At 55.6% G+C, this 17102-nt stretch overlaps 1 protein-coding gene across 1 annotated transcript; it reads right to left on the bottom strand.

Annotated features, from left to right (window-relative positions):
• Nucleotides 1-255: 255 nt before the first annotated feature.
• Nucleotides 256-16219, bottom strand: LOC133362590 (cadherin-2-like). Its single transcript, XM_061581519.1, has 15 exons — nt 16076-16219; nt 14300-14479; nt 12597-12746; nt 11253-11397; nt 10105-10277; nt 8833-8970; nt 7790-7975; nt 6423-6530; nt 5254-5396; nt 4189-4334; nt 3797-4030; nt 2737-2979; nt 2463-2599; nt 1992-2168; nt 256-530 (listed from the first exon to the last, which is right to left on the bottom strand). Exons 1-15 carry the CDS (start codon nt 16136-16138, stop codon nt 288-290), a joined length of 2466 nt encoding a protein of 821 aa, XP_061437503.1. The 5' UTR covers nt 16139-16219; the 3' UTR covers nt 256-287.
• Between the last annotated feature and the right edge of the window lie 883 nt (nt 16220-17102).

Below are 17102 nucleotides of genomic sequence, written 5' to 3'. Positions count from 1 at the left end.
GGTGGACACTGGGCTAGGCGAGGCTGTGGGGGGCATGAGCGGAGGTGCACGGTGGGGGGGGGGGGTAGAATGACGATGAGGAGAGAGTGGGGTTGAGAGGAGGTGGTGGTGGGGGGCAGGGTGGTGGTGGGTGGGCGCTGGGGTAGGCGAGGCTGACAGGTGCGTGTGTGTGGGGGGGGGGGGCATGAGCGGAGGTGGGGGGGGGGGATGACGATGAGGAGAGAGTGGCGTTGAGAGGAGGTGGTGGGGGGCAGGGTGGTGGGTGGTGGGTGGTGGTGGGGGGGGTCTCAGTCGTCACAGCCGCAGCCGTACAAGTCGGCGAGCTTACGGAAGTGCGGCCCCCACGAGTTGAGACGGTCGTAGTCGTGGTCGTCGCCGCTGCCGCCGCTGCCGCCCCCCTCCCCCCCCGAGCTCAACGAGTCGAGCGAGCTGAGCAAGGAGCCGGCCAGCGAGCCGGAGCCCTCGTAGTGGAACACGTGCAGAGAGTCGTAGGGGGCTGCCATCGTGTCGCTGTCGGCCGTGAGCAGGCCCTGGAAGTCAGATCACCACCACCACCATTACCGCCGCCACCGCCACCGCCACCACCGCCAACACCGCCGCCAACACCACCATCGCCACCATCATCACCACCACCAACACCACCCCCACCACCACCCCCACCACCACCCCCACCCCCACCACCACCCCCCACCACCACCACCACCATCACCGCCACCCCCATCACCACCACCACCACCACCGCCGCCAAAAAAAACACGGGAGACAAACGATGACGTTAACGACGTCAGCAAAGACGATGACGTCATCGACAGCCGATGACAATGATGATGTTTGTAAAAGCATCAGCAATGATACAAACATCGGCACCGACGATGACGTCATTAGCATCGACAGCCGATGACGACGACGACGCGAGTAGCAATGACAAAAGGTAGCCATGGCATCAACAAGATCGGCAATTGCTTCTAGATTTGAAGCTTTCGTGACTGCAAGGATTCATATTCTTAGGTTTTTTCGGTAAAGTCACCGTGTAGGTAAAAACATTAAAATTTATAAAAGTACATTATTTTATTTGACTTTAATTAATTTTAATGTTTTACCTACATGGTGACTTTACCGAAAAAACCTAAGAATATCAGCAATTGCATCGGCAGCAACGACGACATCACCCACGATGGAGACGACATCATCATCTACACGCTGTGCACCGCGTGGTGGAGCAGTGGTGTAGTGGCCAGTGCGCTGCGCTACGTATGTGTACATGTACAACTTCCATTTCACCGTACGTAGCCAACTGCGCTAATTGAAGGCGTTACGAACGCGGCGACCCGAGTTCAATTCCCGCTCACGGCCAACACCGTCAGTGACGATTATTTGAACCGGTCCTGGGCCTCCCCTAGGTAGACTCAGCCTCAAGTGAGTACCTGGTGCGGTGTGTAAACATCGCCACTGGGGAGACAAAGGTGGTCGGGTGTGGTGCTGGCCACCCACCCCCTCGTGTGCCGTGCCGGCCTTCATAGGTGCTACTCGCTAACAGCACTTGCCCCTACAGTCTGTTAAGGCTACACGGGGGATCTTTGTCTTGTGTGTGTGTGTATGAGGTGGGTGGGAGGGACGAGTGCTCATTAGCATATTGACTCGTGTGGATTCATTTCTGGTGATGGTGGTAGCTGAGATTACTACTGAAGGTGAGTATTGGTGGTGATGGTGGTGGTGGTGATGGTGGTGATGGCAGTGATGATGGTGATGGTGGTGGTGATGGTGGTGGTGATGCTGATGGTGGTGGTGATGGCAGTGATGATGGTGATGGTGGTGATGGCAGTGGTGATGGCAGTGATGGTGGTAATGGTGATGGCAGTGAATGTGGTGATGGTGGTGGCGATGGCGGCGGCGGTTCATGTGCGCGGCGCTGGGTTCGGTCGTGTGCGGTTCCATCCCCTGCGTGCGTGCGACGTTTGCCACCTCTCCCCCCCCCCCCCGTCACCACCCACCTCGTTGATGAAGTCGCCCATGTCGCTGGGGTGCGGTGCCCCCGAGCGGGACGGGTGGCACGGCTCGGCCACCGACGGCCACTCGTCCGGGTGGTGCACGACGCCGGGGCCCTTGAGGTACGGCGCCCCGAGTCGCAGCAGCTCGCTCAGGAGCTGCAGCTGCGCCGGGTCGTAGTCCTGCGCCGGCGAACGCAATACGCACCGTCACGCCGGCTCACCGCGCCGTTGTTTCACCGCGCCGGCGCGTGGACACGTAGGCACCGCCGCCGCCGCGAGAGAGTCTCTCGCTGGACAGTCAAACGGCGCTACTGTCCCCAACCCGCATCACCGTCTCGCCGCACCGCAAACTCGCCGTGCCGCCGCCGCCGTCTCACCGCACCGGGCGCACCGCACCGTCGCACCGCCTAAACGAACCGCCTAGCCGCGCGAGCGCGCCGCGCGTCGTGTGTGGAGCGGCGTGCCGCCTCTCACCCCCCGGTCCTCCTCCCCCCCGCCCTCCTCGTCGTAGTTGAAGACGTTGTCCAGCACGTCGTGGTCGAAGAGCGGCCGCTTGGCGACGAGGTCCCGCCCGCGGCGTCTCTTGTGCACCGCGGAGAGCAGCGCCACGACTGCACGCCGGGACAGCACGCCCCGTTAAAAAACCACGAAAGCCTCCGTCGACCAATGGCGATCGCGCCGCGCAGATCCCCGTGCCGGGGGGCCACGTCCGCGGCACCGGGTCCCCCCGACGAAGCCGACGACTCACCGAGCAGCAGCAGCAGCAGCAGCAGGCTGAGGATGATGGACGCGACGGTGCCGATGCCGAGGCCGGCGCCGGCGGCGCGGTCGACGCGGTCGACGCAGTCGCCGTTCCGGTCGCATGCGCACACCGTCACCCGGAGCTCCGACAGGGCGCTAGCCGGGGGGTAGCCCGAGTCCGAGATGAGCAGCGGCACCGAGTAGATGCCCTCGGGCAGCGCAACCCTCGCGCGCAGCCGCGAGCTGCTGCCTGTAGGCCGGCCGGGAGGGGAGGGGGGGTAGGGAGCAGAGCGCGGTGCGAGCGGCGAGCGTGAAGCGGAACCCGTGGCGGCGTACGCATTGCCGGAAACAAAATATGACGACGCGGCTCTCGGCCACGCCCCGACCAGCCGCTCATTCGGAAACCGCCGAAGGAATCCGAAGAGTCGGGGCGGCAAACATTTTCTCAACTCTCGTCGATGAATTTCAATTTAAAGCTTCTTTCGTGACTGCAGGGATTCATCTTCTTGGTTCTTTCGGTAAAGTCGTCACGTAGAAGGGAAATAATAATAAAACAATAAAAATAAAACATAATAACATCATTCTCACGACGTTTCGGCCACAACGCAAGCAGCCGTCCTCAGGTGAAGACCAGGTCTGTCGGGGAGACAGCGTCTGAATCACCTGAGGACGGCTGCTTGCGTTGTGGCCGAAACGTCGTGAGAATTATTTTATTACTTCCCTTCTACGTGACGACTTTACCGAAAGAACCAAGAAGATCTTGTCGATGAGTCACGGGGTACAGATTGACAAAAACGGACCACTCGTTCAGTTACTTTGGTACCGGTGGGCTGGGCAAGGACGATGACATGTCGCAGGTGCAACGCTGCACCGCCCTCCTCTGCTGACAACGCAGGCCAACGGCAGCAAGGCGGGGGCAGAGCGGGCAGGGAGCGGCGGTGCAAGCGTAGGACGTGATGGCGAGCGAGCGATTGCCGCGAGATCGCGAGCAAGCGAACGGGTGCGGGTGGTGCAGTTCAAGGGCAGCACGGGCAACGGGGGGCGGGGCGGGGGTGGTGACCACGCACCGTCGAGCCGGTGGACGGTCCAGTTGTTGTTGAGGGCGGGGTTGCCGGGCGGCAGCCGGAAACCGAAGGGGCTGCCGTTGAAGTCTTCGTCGGCGTCCCTGGCGGTGACGTTGACCGCGGCGCCGCCCGGCACGCCGCACGCGGTGGCCTCGTCGGGCCAGACGACCGGAGCGTTGTCGTTGATGTCCGACAGCCGCAGCGCCAGCGTCCCCGTGCCGCTCGCGACGGGGCTGCCTGCTCCCGCCGGCACGCGGAGACGACAGAGACCCCCCGGCACTCGTCAGCGGCCTTCTACAAAGCGCCGTCGGGTGAGGCGAAGCGCCGTCGTGCGTGCGAGCGGCACCTGCGAAGGCCGGCACGGCACGCGGTGGGGAGGGGGGGGCAGCTCTCACCGTCATCCGTGGCCAGGAAGGTGGCCGTGTAGGTGTTGGCGTGCACCAGGGCGGCCGCCTCGCGGTCAAGCACCACGGCGGTGGTCACCTGGCCGCTCACGGGGTCGATGTCCAGCCAGTCGCCCGGCACCCAAAGCTTCGTGTAGCTGCACGCGGCACCGATCGCGCAGCCACACGCACGCACAGGTGAGGCGCGCGCACCTGAGTCTCGCACAGGTCAACAGAATTGAGTCGCACACAGAGAGGTGAGTCGCTCGGCCGAACAGAATTCACAGTCGATTCACACAGCTGAGTGTCACACAGCCGAACAGAGAGTGAGTCGCACACAAGAGGTGAGTCGCTCGGCTGAACAGAGTTCACACAGGCGATTCACACAGCTGAGTGTCACACAGCCGAACAGAGAGTGAGTCGCACACACACACAGACACGGAGGGTGGGAGGATGGGTTGGCTGGCCGGGGCGGCGACGGGAGCGGACGGGAGTGGACGGTTGGGAAACAGTGGCGGCTCCTGCAAAATCTCTCAGGGGGGGGCAAATGTCTGGATGATTGATAAGGATAAGGTCCACCCATGTAATGGATAAATTAACAGCTTAAGCATGTAAAGGCAACTTCACTTCTTTATTAATATTAATGAAAAATAAAGTGACTCTTACAATACATCTTGTTTGTTTCTATACTCACTATTAATACAATCCACTCAAGTTTCTTTTGTTAAAGATTCCACTAGGTGGCGACAAATTATATTGTTGGATGAAACGTGCTTACGTATGATGACGTAAGCACGTTAGTGCGAGCCCTCCCGGAAGCCGTAGAGAATGCATTGCAGCGCCCCCGTTCGAAAAAAAACATCTTTGAATGTAAATCTATGGGAACACTCGGGGCGATTCTCAGCCGGAGTGAAATCGCCCAAAAAGAGGCGGTACTCCACAGAACGTGACATGACGCTGATTGGACTATATCCAGAGGCACAATGACGGCTAGCGTGACTCTGTGGTTGAATGACATTGGTGGTGCGTCGCCCAATCGCCCTAATGAAGAAACCGCCCCTGCTGGGAAGGCCTCACCGCACGGCCTGCCTCTGCGCCGTGTCGGGGTCGCGGGCCACCAGGGTGGTCACGCGCTGGCCCACGGGGAGGCCCTCGGGAAGCTTCACCTCGCTCAGCAGCGGCTCGAACACCGGCCCCTCGTTCTCATCTTCCACCGTCACCTACCGGGGGGCGGGGGGGGCGAGGGGCTGTTAGCGAGCGCCTGTTAAGGTAGTGGGGGGGGGGGGGGCATGGTGCGGGCGGTCGTGCGGGAGGTGGTGTGGCCGTCACGAGAGATCCCCGCGTGTCGCCCTGACAGACTGTTGGGGGGACGAGTGCTGCGAGCGAGCAGCACCTGTACGAAGGTCGGGGGGGCGGGTGGCCGGCACTGCGCCCGGCCGACCTTTGTCAACACCCGGTGGCTATGCTCACACACCGCACCAGGTACTCATTTCAGGCTGAGATGACCTAGGGGGAGGCCCAGGACCGATTGCGATAGAAAGGTCTACTGGACTTGAAACAAGTTAAATATCGGGGCGTTTGAGTTATTCGCTCTCATTGGCCCGAGGAAATTATCAATAATAAATGGGTATTCACAATCAACGTTTTTGGGTTTAGATCACCGCGTTATTTATAAATGTGTCGTAACCCTCCACCACCCGACACGGCCAATCGGTTTAAAAAGTGTCACGTTGACAAAAGACAAATTAGTTCACTGCTTTAGCCCCCACCGGTGTGTTGAAGCCACAACATTTACAATTTGAGTTAACGATGACGTCACCCTGCTGCTGCTGCTGCTCTATATAAGAACGGGAGACACAGCAGAGCCCCTCAACATTCTGGCGAATTGCGCGATGATGATGCTGGATGCAATTACCAGCGAAACGTCACAGCGCTACTCAAATTGTAAACGTTGTGGCTTCAACACACCGGTCTGGGGGCTAAAGCAGTGAACTATTTTGTCTTTTGTCAACGTGACACGTTTTTACTGATTGGCCGTGTCGGGTGGTGGAGGGTTACGACACATTTATAAATAACGCGGCGATCTAAACCCAAACACGTTGATCGTGAATAATATTGGTCGCGAAAGCCTGCTACGTGTTAGACTAATAAATGGGTACGACTAAAGTTTTGCTGTCTGAGGTGGTGTCAGTTTCTGCGCTGGTGCGAGGACTAAACATCTGGGCCGCAAAGTGACGGGCACTCACGGTGACGGTGGCGGTGCTCGCCGGTCCGAACTGCGCGCTCTCAAGCGAAACCTCGTTCTCCGCGGCGACGACGAGCTTGTACACCGACGAGGTCTCAAAGTCCAGGGGCTGCGGTCGTACACACACCACGCAAACGTTACCCTCCCAACAATCAAACGCTGCGTCATCGCCACCAACATCGCCACGACCGCTGCACAGTCACCAGCAACGCCAGTCACGTGACAGCCACCGTCGTCACCACCACCACCACCACCGTCCCCACGTCATAACCGCCGTCACCCATTGGCAACATCACCACGAAGTTCGCCTTGCCACCTCCCCATCACTATCATCGTCATCTTCTTATAGATTTGAAGCTTTCGTGACTGCAATGATTCATATTCTTAGGTTTTTTCGGTAAAGTCACCGTGTAGGTAAAAACATTAAAAAGTAAAATAAAATAAAAATCACGACGTTTCGGAGGCAACACAAGCTTCCTTCTTCAGGTGGTACCGTCACAGCCACGACAGCCGTATCAAGTAAATGAGAGATTGCAGGAGCTACCACTCCGTTTATATAATGGTTGGAGAAGGTGGTGGGGCAAGGGCCGCATACTTTTTATTAATATGGTAAGTATGCGGCCCTTGCCCCACCACTTTCTCCAACCATTATATAAACGGAGTGGTAGCTCCTGCAATCTCTCATTTACTTGATACAGCTGTCGTGGCTGTGACGGTTCCACCTGAAGACGGAAGTTTGTGTTGCCTCCGAAACGTCGTGATATTTTTATTTTACTTTTTAATGTTTTTTACCTACCTGGTGACTTTACCGAAAAAACCTAAGAATATCATCATCATCATCGTCATCACGCGACCATCACCACCATCGCCATGTCAACCTCGCTTCACCATCAGCCACCCCATTCACCATCACTACCCTGTCAACGCATCACCACCACCACCACGCCACCTCTCCCCCATCGCCACCCAATCAACAACATTGCGACGCCACTCCCATCACCATTATCACCGCATCACCCTCCCCCGCCACCACGACCATTACCATCACTACCCCCATCATCGCCACCACTACTCCATCATCATCACCATCACCACTGCCCCATTACCACCTCATATTATCACCACCACCACCACCACCACTACCCCATCATCATCCTCATCACCTACGTTACCCCATCACCATGACCACCATATCATCACCACCACGACCTCACCATCACCACTGTCACTACCCGACCACCATCACCACCATATCATCACCACCACGACCTCACCATCACCACTGTCACTACCCGACCACCATCACCGTCTCCGCCACGGCAGTGTGTGCGACAGACCCCCCCCTCCCCCCACCACCGCGCCCCTGACCTTGACGACGTAGAGCCTGCCGTCGTTGGTGCGGGGGTCGGTCTCCACGGCGAAGTTCTTGCCGGGGTCCCCGCCGCGCACCACGTAGCGGGCCCGCCACGCCGGCGTGCCGGGCTCGTCCGTGTCCGTCACCATCAGCGTCGTCACCGTCACGTTCACCGCGTTCTCGCGCGCCGTGCCGCGGAACTGTGACGGAGACGGTGACGGGGGGGGGGGCGTCGTCAGGTCATTGTTCCGCTAGCCTCAAAAATATAATAAATATTTATATTCTTAGGTTTTTTCGGTAAAGTCACCGTGTCGGTAAAAACATTAAAAAGTAAAATAAAATAAAAAAATCACGACGTTTCGGAGGCAACACACAAACGTCGTGATTTTTATTTTATTTTACTTTTTAATGTTTTTACCTACAAGGTGACTTTACCGAAAAAACCTAAGAATATGAAGCATTGCAGTCACGAAAGCTTCAAATCTAGAATAAATATTTGACCAGGTAAGGCCCCACACGGAGCTATGTGTGGTGGCACGGTGAGTGTGGTGGCACGGTGCGTGTGGTGGCACGGTGAGTGTGGTGGCGCGGTGAGTGTGGTGGCACGGTGCGTGTGGTGGCACGGTGCGTGTGGTGGCACGGTGAGTGTGGTGGCGCGGTGAGTGTGGTGGCACGGTGCGTGTGGTGGCACGGTGCGTGTGGTGGCATGGTGAGTGTGGTGGCGCGGTGAGTGTGGTGGCACGGTGAGTGTGGTGGCACGGTGAGTGTGGTGGCACGGTGAGTGTGGTGGCGCGGTGCGTGTGGTGGCACGGTGAGTGTGGTGGCACGGTGAGTGTGGTGGCGCGGTGCGTGTGGTGGCACGGTGAGTGTGGTGGCACGGTGAGTGTGGTGGCACGGTGAGTGTGGTGGCGCGGTGAGTGTGGTGGCACGGTGAGTGTGGTGGCACGGTGAGTGTGGTGGCACGGTGAGTGTGGTGGCACGGTGAGTGTGGTGGCACGGTGAGCGTGGTGGCACGGTGAGTGTGGTGGCACGGTGAGTGTGGTGGCGCGGTGCGTACGGTTATGCCCGTAAACTCGGGGGGATTGTCGTTTTTGTCGGCGACGGTGACGATGGCGGTGGCCATGTTCTTGAGGCCGATGTCCGGGTCACCCTCCATGTCCGAGGCCTGCACCACCAGCATGTACTGCGGCGTTCGCTACATCGACGGGGCACACAGACACACCCCTTAAAGATCAACAAACGAGGACAAGGATTCCTCGTGTAGCCTCAACAGAACTTTGTTAGGGCAAGCGCCGTTAAGCGAGCGGCAACTGCGGAAGGCCGGCACGTCGCACGAGGAGGAGGCGGGTGGCCAGCACCACGCCCGGCCGCCTTTGTCTCCCCAGTGGGGATGTTTGCACGCTGCAGCAGCTACTCGTTTGAGGCCGAGTCGACCGTCACCAGTGTCGAATCGAACTCGGGTGCCCGGGTTCGTAGCGGAGCGCGCTGGCCGCGACACCGTCGCTTCCGATACGCGCGGCACACAACATTAAGAAGCCATATTCTTAGGTTTTTTCAGTAAAGTCACGTGACTTTACCGAAAAAACCTAAGCATATGAAACCTTGCAGTCACGAAAGCTTAAAATCTAGAACTGATCAATGATGAATAATAAAATGTACATAATATACTCTTTGGTTCTTTAGAAAACAAAATAAGAATAATGTCACGACGTTTCGATCCCAACACAAGCGGTCGTCCTCGGGTGGAAAAAATAATAATTCAGCAGTGGAACTGCAGAACCTTTCATTTTTAAATATTGGTAATTTTCTACCCACGTGACTTTACCGAATGAACCAAAGAGTATGGATTCCTGCAGCCACGGAAGCTTCAAATCACGATTGTAAAAACCGTCACTTTTTTCAAATTGTCTTGCTGTGGATTTCGCACCTGATGACGATTGCTGCTTGTGTTGCAATCGAAACGTCGTGAGAATTTACATTGTTTAATATTTCTATTATTTCTATTATTATTTCCCTTCTACGTGACTTTACCGAAAGAACCAAGAAGATGAATCCCCGCAGTCACGAAAGCTTTAGAATTAAGAAGCCACTGCAGCTGAAAACTCGTTTCTTCAGATCCGCTTTTCGTGTTAAGCCTGTCGCCCTTCCCTCGCACCTCCGTTCAGCGCGATCGTCTACGACGTACGGTGCGCGACAGACGCTCAACGTACGTGCATATACACACCGACAACACGAGTGTAACACCGTACACACAACCCCAGAGATTAGCCACCACCCCCCGGACCGACATCGGCCAATCGGCGGCGGTTACCGCGGGACAACGACCCACCTCGCGGTCCAGCCCGGCGGCGATGGTGCTGATGACGCCTGTGGTGTTGTCGATGGTGAACAGGCGGTCCACGGGCACCTTGGGAATCTGCGACAAGATCCTGTAGCGGATCATGCCGTTGGCCGATAAGGCGTCGTCCTTGTCACTCGCCGTTACCGTCATCACTGGCGTGCCTGCCGGGGGAGGGAGGGCAGGGAGGGATGCGTGGACATGGTGACTCTAAAGAACAAACATTATATTCACTCCATCTCTTCTCTAGCCCGTGCCGCGCCCGTTTAGCCCCCTCGATCCGGCCAAACAAAAGCTGTTTCGGCATGCGGTAACTGGGCATGCGGGCTACATGACCCAGCCATATGCTGGAGGAGCTCACGGATGGGACTTTGTCCAGATCTTTCAAGGATACGTGAGCTCCTCACACAATCCAGCCTGGTCAAACCCAGGATGAATCGTAGGCAGGCAAGCCTAAATGTTTTTAACCGGCGAAGATGTTCCATTAGGGGGGTCCACGTTTCACAAGCATAGAAAAGGGAGGGAATGACTGTGTCCGAGAAGACCTGAAGCTTCGTGCGGCGCAACAGACCAGGTAGCTACCACACAGCAGCATTACGCAACCGATGAAAAGATAATGCCGCTCGACTGATTCAGAGCGAGACCTCTGCTGTCAAACCGGAGCTGGTCATGAGCACATTGCCCAGGTATGAGAAACTCTCCACTCTCTCCACAACTGCCCTATCACCAATTGAGAGTTGTGGGAGTGGAGTCAAACCGGAGCTGGTCATGAGCACACTGCCCAGGTATGAGAAACTCTCCACTCTCTCCACAACTGCCCTATCACCAATTGAGAGTTGTGGGAGTGGAGTCAAACCGGAGCTGGTCATGAGCACACTGCCCAGGTATGAGAAACTCTCCACTCTCTCCACAACTGCCCTATCACCAATTGAGAGTTGTGAGAGTGGAGTCAAACCGGAGCTGGTCATGAGCACACTGCCCAGGTATGGTAAGCTCTCCACTCTCTCCACAACTGCCCTATCACCAATTGAGAGTTGTGGGGGTGGAAGTGTCCGTTGTTACAAAACACCCAGGCAGGTGCTGTCACTATCACACCCCCGTCACCGCCGCGCCCGTCTGTGCCCGTCCGCACGCCGCACCTGGTGGGGAGCCCTCATCCACGGAGCCCTGGAACACGGTCGCGTCGAAGTTGGGCCTGTTGTCGTTGAGGTCGATCACTTTAATGAGGAGATCTACGGGATTCTCCACGGGATGCCCGTTCACATCCACCGCGTGGCCCTTCAGCTGCAGCGGGCACGCAACGCACACGCAACGCACACGCAACGCACACGCAACGCACACGCAACGCACACGCAACACACGCAACGCACACGCAACGCACACACAACGCACACGCAACACACACGCAACACACACACAACGCACAAGAAAAACACACACGCAACACACACTCAACACACACGCAACGCACACGCAACGCACACACAACGCACACGCAACACACACGCAACGCACAAGAAAAACAAACACGCAACACACACTCAACACACACGCAACGCACACGCAACGCACACGCAACGCAGTGGTTCTCTGAGAATAGTACCTGGACCACCGACGAACCGCGACGGGACTCCTGGAGGTCCGCTGGGCTGCGAAGCCGATTGCAGGTTGATCCGCAAACGTTGACGCCTTTTGTTTCGGACGTTAATATTTTACTCGTGATATTGAAAATTGTAAATGAAATTAGGTAAACCGCCCCGATTGAATTACCCGAACCCCGAGATCTAAATTCTCCGCGAAAAAAAAACAAAACCGTTCTAGCCGCGTTAAGGTTCTTTTAATGTCACGGTAATATGAATATAATTGAGTAATATTGGTACTTAGAGAATTTAATGTTTTTGTCACCAGGTAGCGGGAGGGGCTTGCATCCCGGAAATGTTGACATTGACCGAGTGGCCCGGGGGACAGGACATTTGAGAACAGGTCCCTGCGGTGTGGGCTGGTAGGAACGAACAAATGAATGGCTATAATAAAATGAAATGGCGGGGGTACGATACGAAGGGAGAGTTTGAGGCCTAGTTCTAGGCTTTAGACCTAGCTGTAGGCTTTAGGCCGCTGTGAGTTAATTGTTAATTTAAATGTTTTAATTGAAAGCAATCTCAGGGAATTATAAGGGAATGTTACACTTGTTTAGCCAGGAAAGCCTCACTGAGTCTAAAGGTTTTTTAATTAAAAAGCTATCTCAGGGAATTATAAGGGAATGTTACACTTGTTTAGCCAGGAAAGCCTCACTGAGTCTAAAAGTGTTTGCAGTAGGGGGCGATGTTGCTACACCTAATCGGACATCGGACGGACGGACGATATAATCTATTGTAGGCTGGTTCACTTCGTTCCTACCAGTAAAACTCCACAATAGAGGCCTGGACCTCGCTATGCCAACACACACGGGGGGTGTGTGGTGCTCGCGTGCGTGCGTACCTCACCAGATACTCTGCGACGAGCTCGCGGTCCAGGGTCTTGGTGACGGAGAGGCGCCCGGTCACGGAGTCCACGATGAAAACCCCGATGGGGTTCAGGTCAGCACCAGGCCCCACGATGCTGTAGTGCACTTTCCTGTGCGCGTTCGATTTTATCTGTGGGGGCGCACGTGCGAAGGCGCAGGGGAGGCGGCAGGGGGCGGCGTTACGCTCTGCACCAGCGGTCGAGAACCTGTGGCTCGCGAGCCATATATGGCTCTTCTGGTGACGGCATATGGCTCCCAGACAATTTTGAGTTGAGAAAAAAATACAAAAATCAGTTTGGAACTGATTTTAAAATACTTGTGATATTGCTTAATAATACCGTGTCATTTTAAAGTGAACAGAAATTAGTTTTGAAGATAAATTTCACGGGTCACGGGGCCTCAACGCCTGCACGAAGCTCAACCTCACCACGTCGTACGAACCAGACTACACAAGGTCATCAGCAAAACCACGCAGCGCCAGAAGTCGCATTAAAAGTAAGACGTATTTAATTTATTATACGTTAAAAATTACTATATGGCTCTCAATGCAATATATTTAGAAATATTTGGCTTTTATGGTTCTCCCAGTCAAAAAGGTTCCCGACCCCTGGTCTACACGATAGCTACGCTCGACCATCGCGTGGAGACACGTACGCAAAGGTACCCCGGATAGCCTTCAACAGACTGCTGGGGCAAGTGCAGTTTGCGAGCAGCAGCAAATATGAAGGCCGGCATGGCGCGCGAGGGGGTGTGATATGCAGTTACCAACACACCCGGCCGCCTTTGTCTCCCCAGTGGAGACAGTTCTACATCGCACCGGGTACTTATTTGAGACCAAGCTCAGATAACCGTCACTGGGTGTGAGCTGTAAGTGGAAATCAAACTCACGTCACCAGGCTCAGAGCGTAGTGCGTGCTAACCAATTGGCAACAGCTCCTCCAACATATATACATGCGTACACACACACACATAAACATCACATGCTGATGTATGGCATGCTAAATACACCACCACAAACCCCAACAACAACAACCGCCATTCGCCACTAAGTGGCGGTGACGTCACCACGACGCTTGTGCCAGGCCATGTGCACCTTGAGGCTGCCACGTGAAGTGTCGAACGCCCGCTGGCAGGAGGTCACGGGGCAGACCCAGCAGGTGCCACGGGTCGACTGACCGAGATGACCGAGACGACTGGCTGATGCACCACCTGTGCCCCCTACTGTACCAACTTGCTGTGTTTTAGCCACACACACACACATTCACCCTTACACTCACCAACGCATGACATTCACACACTGCTGAAACAGGGGGTTGAACGTAGGCAGCACGGATCGAACCCAGGACCACCTTCCTTGCCGCGAGGTGAGAGCCGCGTCACCACCGCCGAACTGCCGCCACCGCCGTTACGACCGCCGCGACAGCGCTAGTCAACTTCAACGCCGGCGGGGGAGGGTCATGGGGGTAGACAGAACCGGCCCTAGATCTTTGGTGGCCCTAAGCAAAATTTGGTTGGAGGCCCCTTTGATGTATAATTTTTTTCACCCACTCGCTAGCAGTGACTCTAGGGGGCCCTCTGCTGACCACGGGGCCCTTTGCAATCGCAAGGGTCGCTTAGCGGCTGAGCCGGCTCTGGGGGTAGAGGGGGTGAGGGGAGGGAAGAGGGGAGGGGGGAGGCCTTTACCTGAACCAGATGCTTGGGGAAGGGACCGCGGTCGTTTTCGGCGACGCTGATTGCCGGGATGAGCCAGTTGCGCTTCTGCCGGTGCTGCCGCTGGAACAGGACGACGCCGCCCTCTTCCCCCGCAGCGCCGACGCCGCCCACCTCCACCTCCTGCTCCTGCTGCTGGCGCTCCATCTTTCCCTGCGAGGCAAAGCGGCGGAGGGGCAGGGGCGCGGCGACTCTGTTCGGACAATCTTAATTTTTGGAGCTTTCGTGACTGCAGGAATTATTCTTTGGTTCTTTCGGTAAAGTGACGTGTATAGATAAAATAATAAATTAAATAGCATACGACGTTTCGATTGCAACACAAGCAATCGTCGTCAGGTATAATGAAATAGCGACATAGAATCTAACCATAAAACTATAGACAGATATATAAGCACAGACATCACCAAGATACACAGAGAGAGAGCAACACAGGCACAGAGAGAGGTGATCGTCTCTGTGGCGAGGCCTTAAATAGACAGAGGGGGGCGGAGGCAGAGAGAGGGAGGGGGTAAGGAAAATAGGATTGTAAACATTAGTTTTATGACGTCATAATTGAGAGGGGGGGATAGGTCTGACTTTTTGTGACGTCATGTGACGAGAGGGGGCAGTTTTATGACGTCATAATTGAGAGGGGGGGTCTGACTTTTTGTGACGTCATGTGACGAGGGAGGGGGGCAGAGCTTTATGACGTCATAATTGAGAGGGGGGTCTGGCTTTTTGTGACGTCATGTCACGAGGGGGGGCAGAGTTTTATGACGTCATAATTGAGGGGGGGTCTGTCTTTTTGTGACGTCATGTGACGAGGGGGGGGGCAGAGTTTTATGACGTCATAATTGAGGGGGGGGAGGTCTGACTTTTGTGACGTCATGTCACGAGGGGGGGTGTCAAAAATCGTCAAAAATCGCGTGACGTCATTTATGGACGGCCCCATAGGCAGCAAAAGGGGACGAGGGGGATGCGTGGAGAGCGAGCGGGCGCTTCTAAGGGGGTGGGTTGCTGATGAACGAGCTTGAAAAGGGGATGAAGGGGATAAGGATGCGAGATTTGAAGCTTTCGTGACTGCAAGGACTCATACTCTTTGCTGTTTTCGGTAAAGTTACCGTCTAGGTGAAACATTAAAGTTAATAAAAGTAAAATAGAATAAAAATTAATAAAAAATAAAATAAAAATCACGACGTTTCGGATGACGGAGGCTTGTGTTGCCGCCGAAACGTCGTGATTTTTATTATATTTTAATTAATTTTAATGTTTTACCTACGCGGTGACTTTACCGAAAGCACCTAAGAGTATGAGATTAATAAAATAAAATTAATAAAAGTAAAATAAAATAAAAATCACGACGTTTCGGAGGCAACACAAGTCTCCGTCATCCGAAACGTCGTGATTTTTATTTTAATTTTATTTGATTAATTTTATTTTATTAATTGTATACTCTTATGTGTTTTCGGTAAAGTCACCGTGTAGGTGAAACATTAAAATTAATAAAAAATAAAATAAAAATCACGACGTTTCGGATGACAGAGGCTTGTGTTGCCTCCGAAACGTCGTGATTTTTATTATATTTTAATTAATTTTAATATTTTACCGACGTGACTTTACCGAAAATAAAAATCACGACGTTTCGGAAGCTTTTTTCCCTCCTAAACGTCGTGATTTCTATTTTATTTTATTAACTTTAATATTTCACCTACACGGTGCCTCAGAGTGAGGGGGCATGAGGATGCGTTGGGGGGTAAGAGGCCCCGTTACCTGACACTTGCTGCTCTGTTTCTCGCCTCTCCCTGTGTGCAGCAGCAGCAGTAGTCCCCTCATTATGGGGGTTCACTTTTCCCAGCGGCGGGGGGTCCCTGAATCACCTCAGGATCACCTCAGAGAAGGGAGCTCTCCCGTCTCAGCAGCGATGGAGGCTGCTGCTGTTTGCAAGGCTCCCTGATTGTTGTTGTTGTTGTGGGTGGTGGTGGTGGTGGCGAGGGGGTTGTTCCCTGGTCTCGCGAAGGGATCCTTGCGGGTCTGCGAGGGGGTCTAAGGGGGTCTAAGGGGGCTCCTCTCAGCGACTGCGTCCGCAGGGGAAATGGCGCGAAGCTGAGAGAGGAGGGTGGGGGGAGGGGCAGCACCTGGGACGTCACGTCCGGTGGGACCAGGGGGATAAAGGGGAGGGGCAGCACCTGGGTGACGTCACGTCCGGTGTGACGAATGGCACCGCTGATTCGCTGCGGGGGGATAAAGGGGGAGGGGCAGGAACTGGGGTGACGTCACCTCACCGCTGATTCGCTGCGGGGGAGGGGGGATGAGGGGGAGGGGCAGCCCCTGGGGTGACGTCACCTCACCGCTGATTCGCTGCGGGGGAGGGGGGATAAAGGGGGAGGGGCAGCCCCTGGGGTGACGTCACTTCCCGTGTGACCAGGGGAGGGGGGATAAAGGGGGAGGGGCAGCACCTGGGTGACGTCACTTCCCGTGTGACCAGGGGAGGGGGGATAAAGGGGGAGGGGCAGCACCTGGGTGACGTCACTTCCCGTGTGACCAGGGGAGGGGGGATAAAGGGGGAGGGGCAGCACCTGGGGTGACGTCACTTCCCGTGTGACCAGGGGAGGGGGGATAAAGGGGGAGGGGCAGCACCTGGGTGACGTCACTTCCCGTGTGACCAGGGGAGGGGGGATAAAGGGGGAGGGGCAGCACCTGGGGTGACGTCACTTCCCGTGTGACCAGGGGAGGGGGGATAAAGGGGGAGGGGCAGCACCTGGGTGACGTCACTTCCCGTGTGACCAGGGGAGGGGGG

This window comes from Lethenteron reissneri, unplaced genomic scaffold, assembly GCF_015708825.2.
Source record: "Lethenteron reissneri isolate LAM-NWPU_2019-01 unplaced genomic scaffold, ASM1570882v1 scaffold_1538, whole genome shotgun sequence".
NCBI lineage: Eukaryota > Metazoa > Chordata > Hyperoartia > Petromyzontiformes > Petromyzontidae > Lethenteron > Lethenteron reissneri.
This window is presented reverse-complemented; position numbering and strand designations above follow the sequence as displayed.

Excerpts from the sequence above, each read along its gene's own strand:
- LOC133362590 (XM_061581519.1), bottom strand. The coding sequence starts at position 16,138 with ATGAGGGGACTACTGCTGCTGCTGCACACAGGGAGAGGCGAGAAACAG. Across the intron at positions 8,971-10,104 it reads CCGCCGGGCTGGACCGCGAG|CGAACGCCGCAGTACATGCT; the intron begins GTGGGTCGTTGT and ends CCGTCGATGTAG. Across the intron at positions 4,335-5,253 it reads GCGCAGAGGCAGGCCGTGCG|CTACACGAAGCTTTGGGTGC; the intron begins GTGAGGCCTTCC and ends TGCCGCGTGCAG.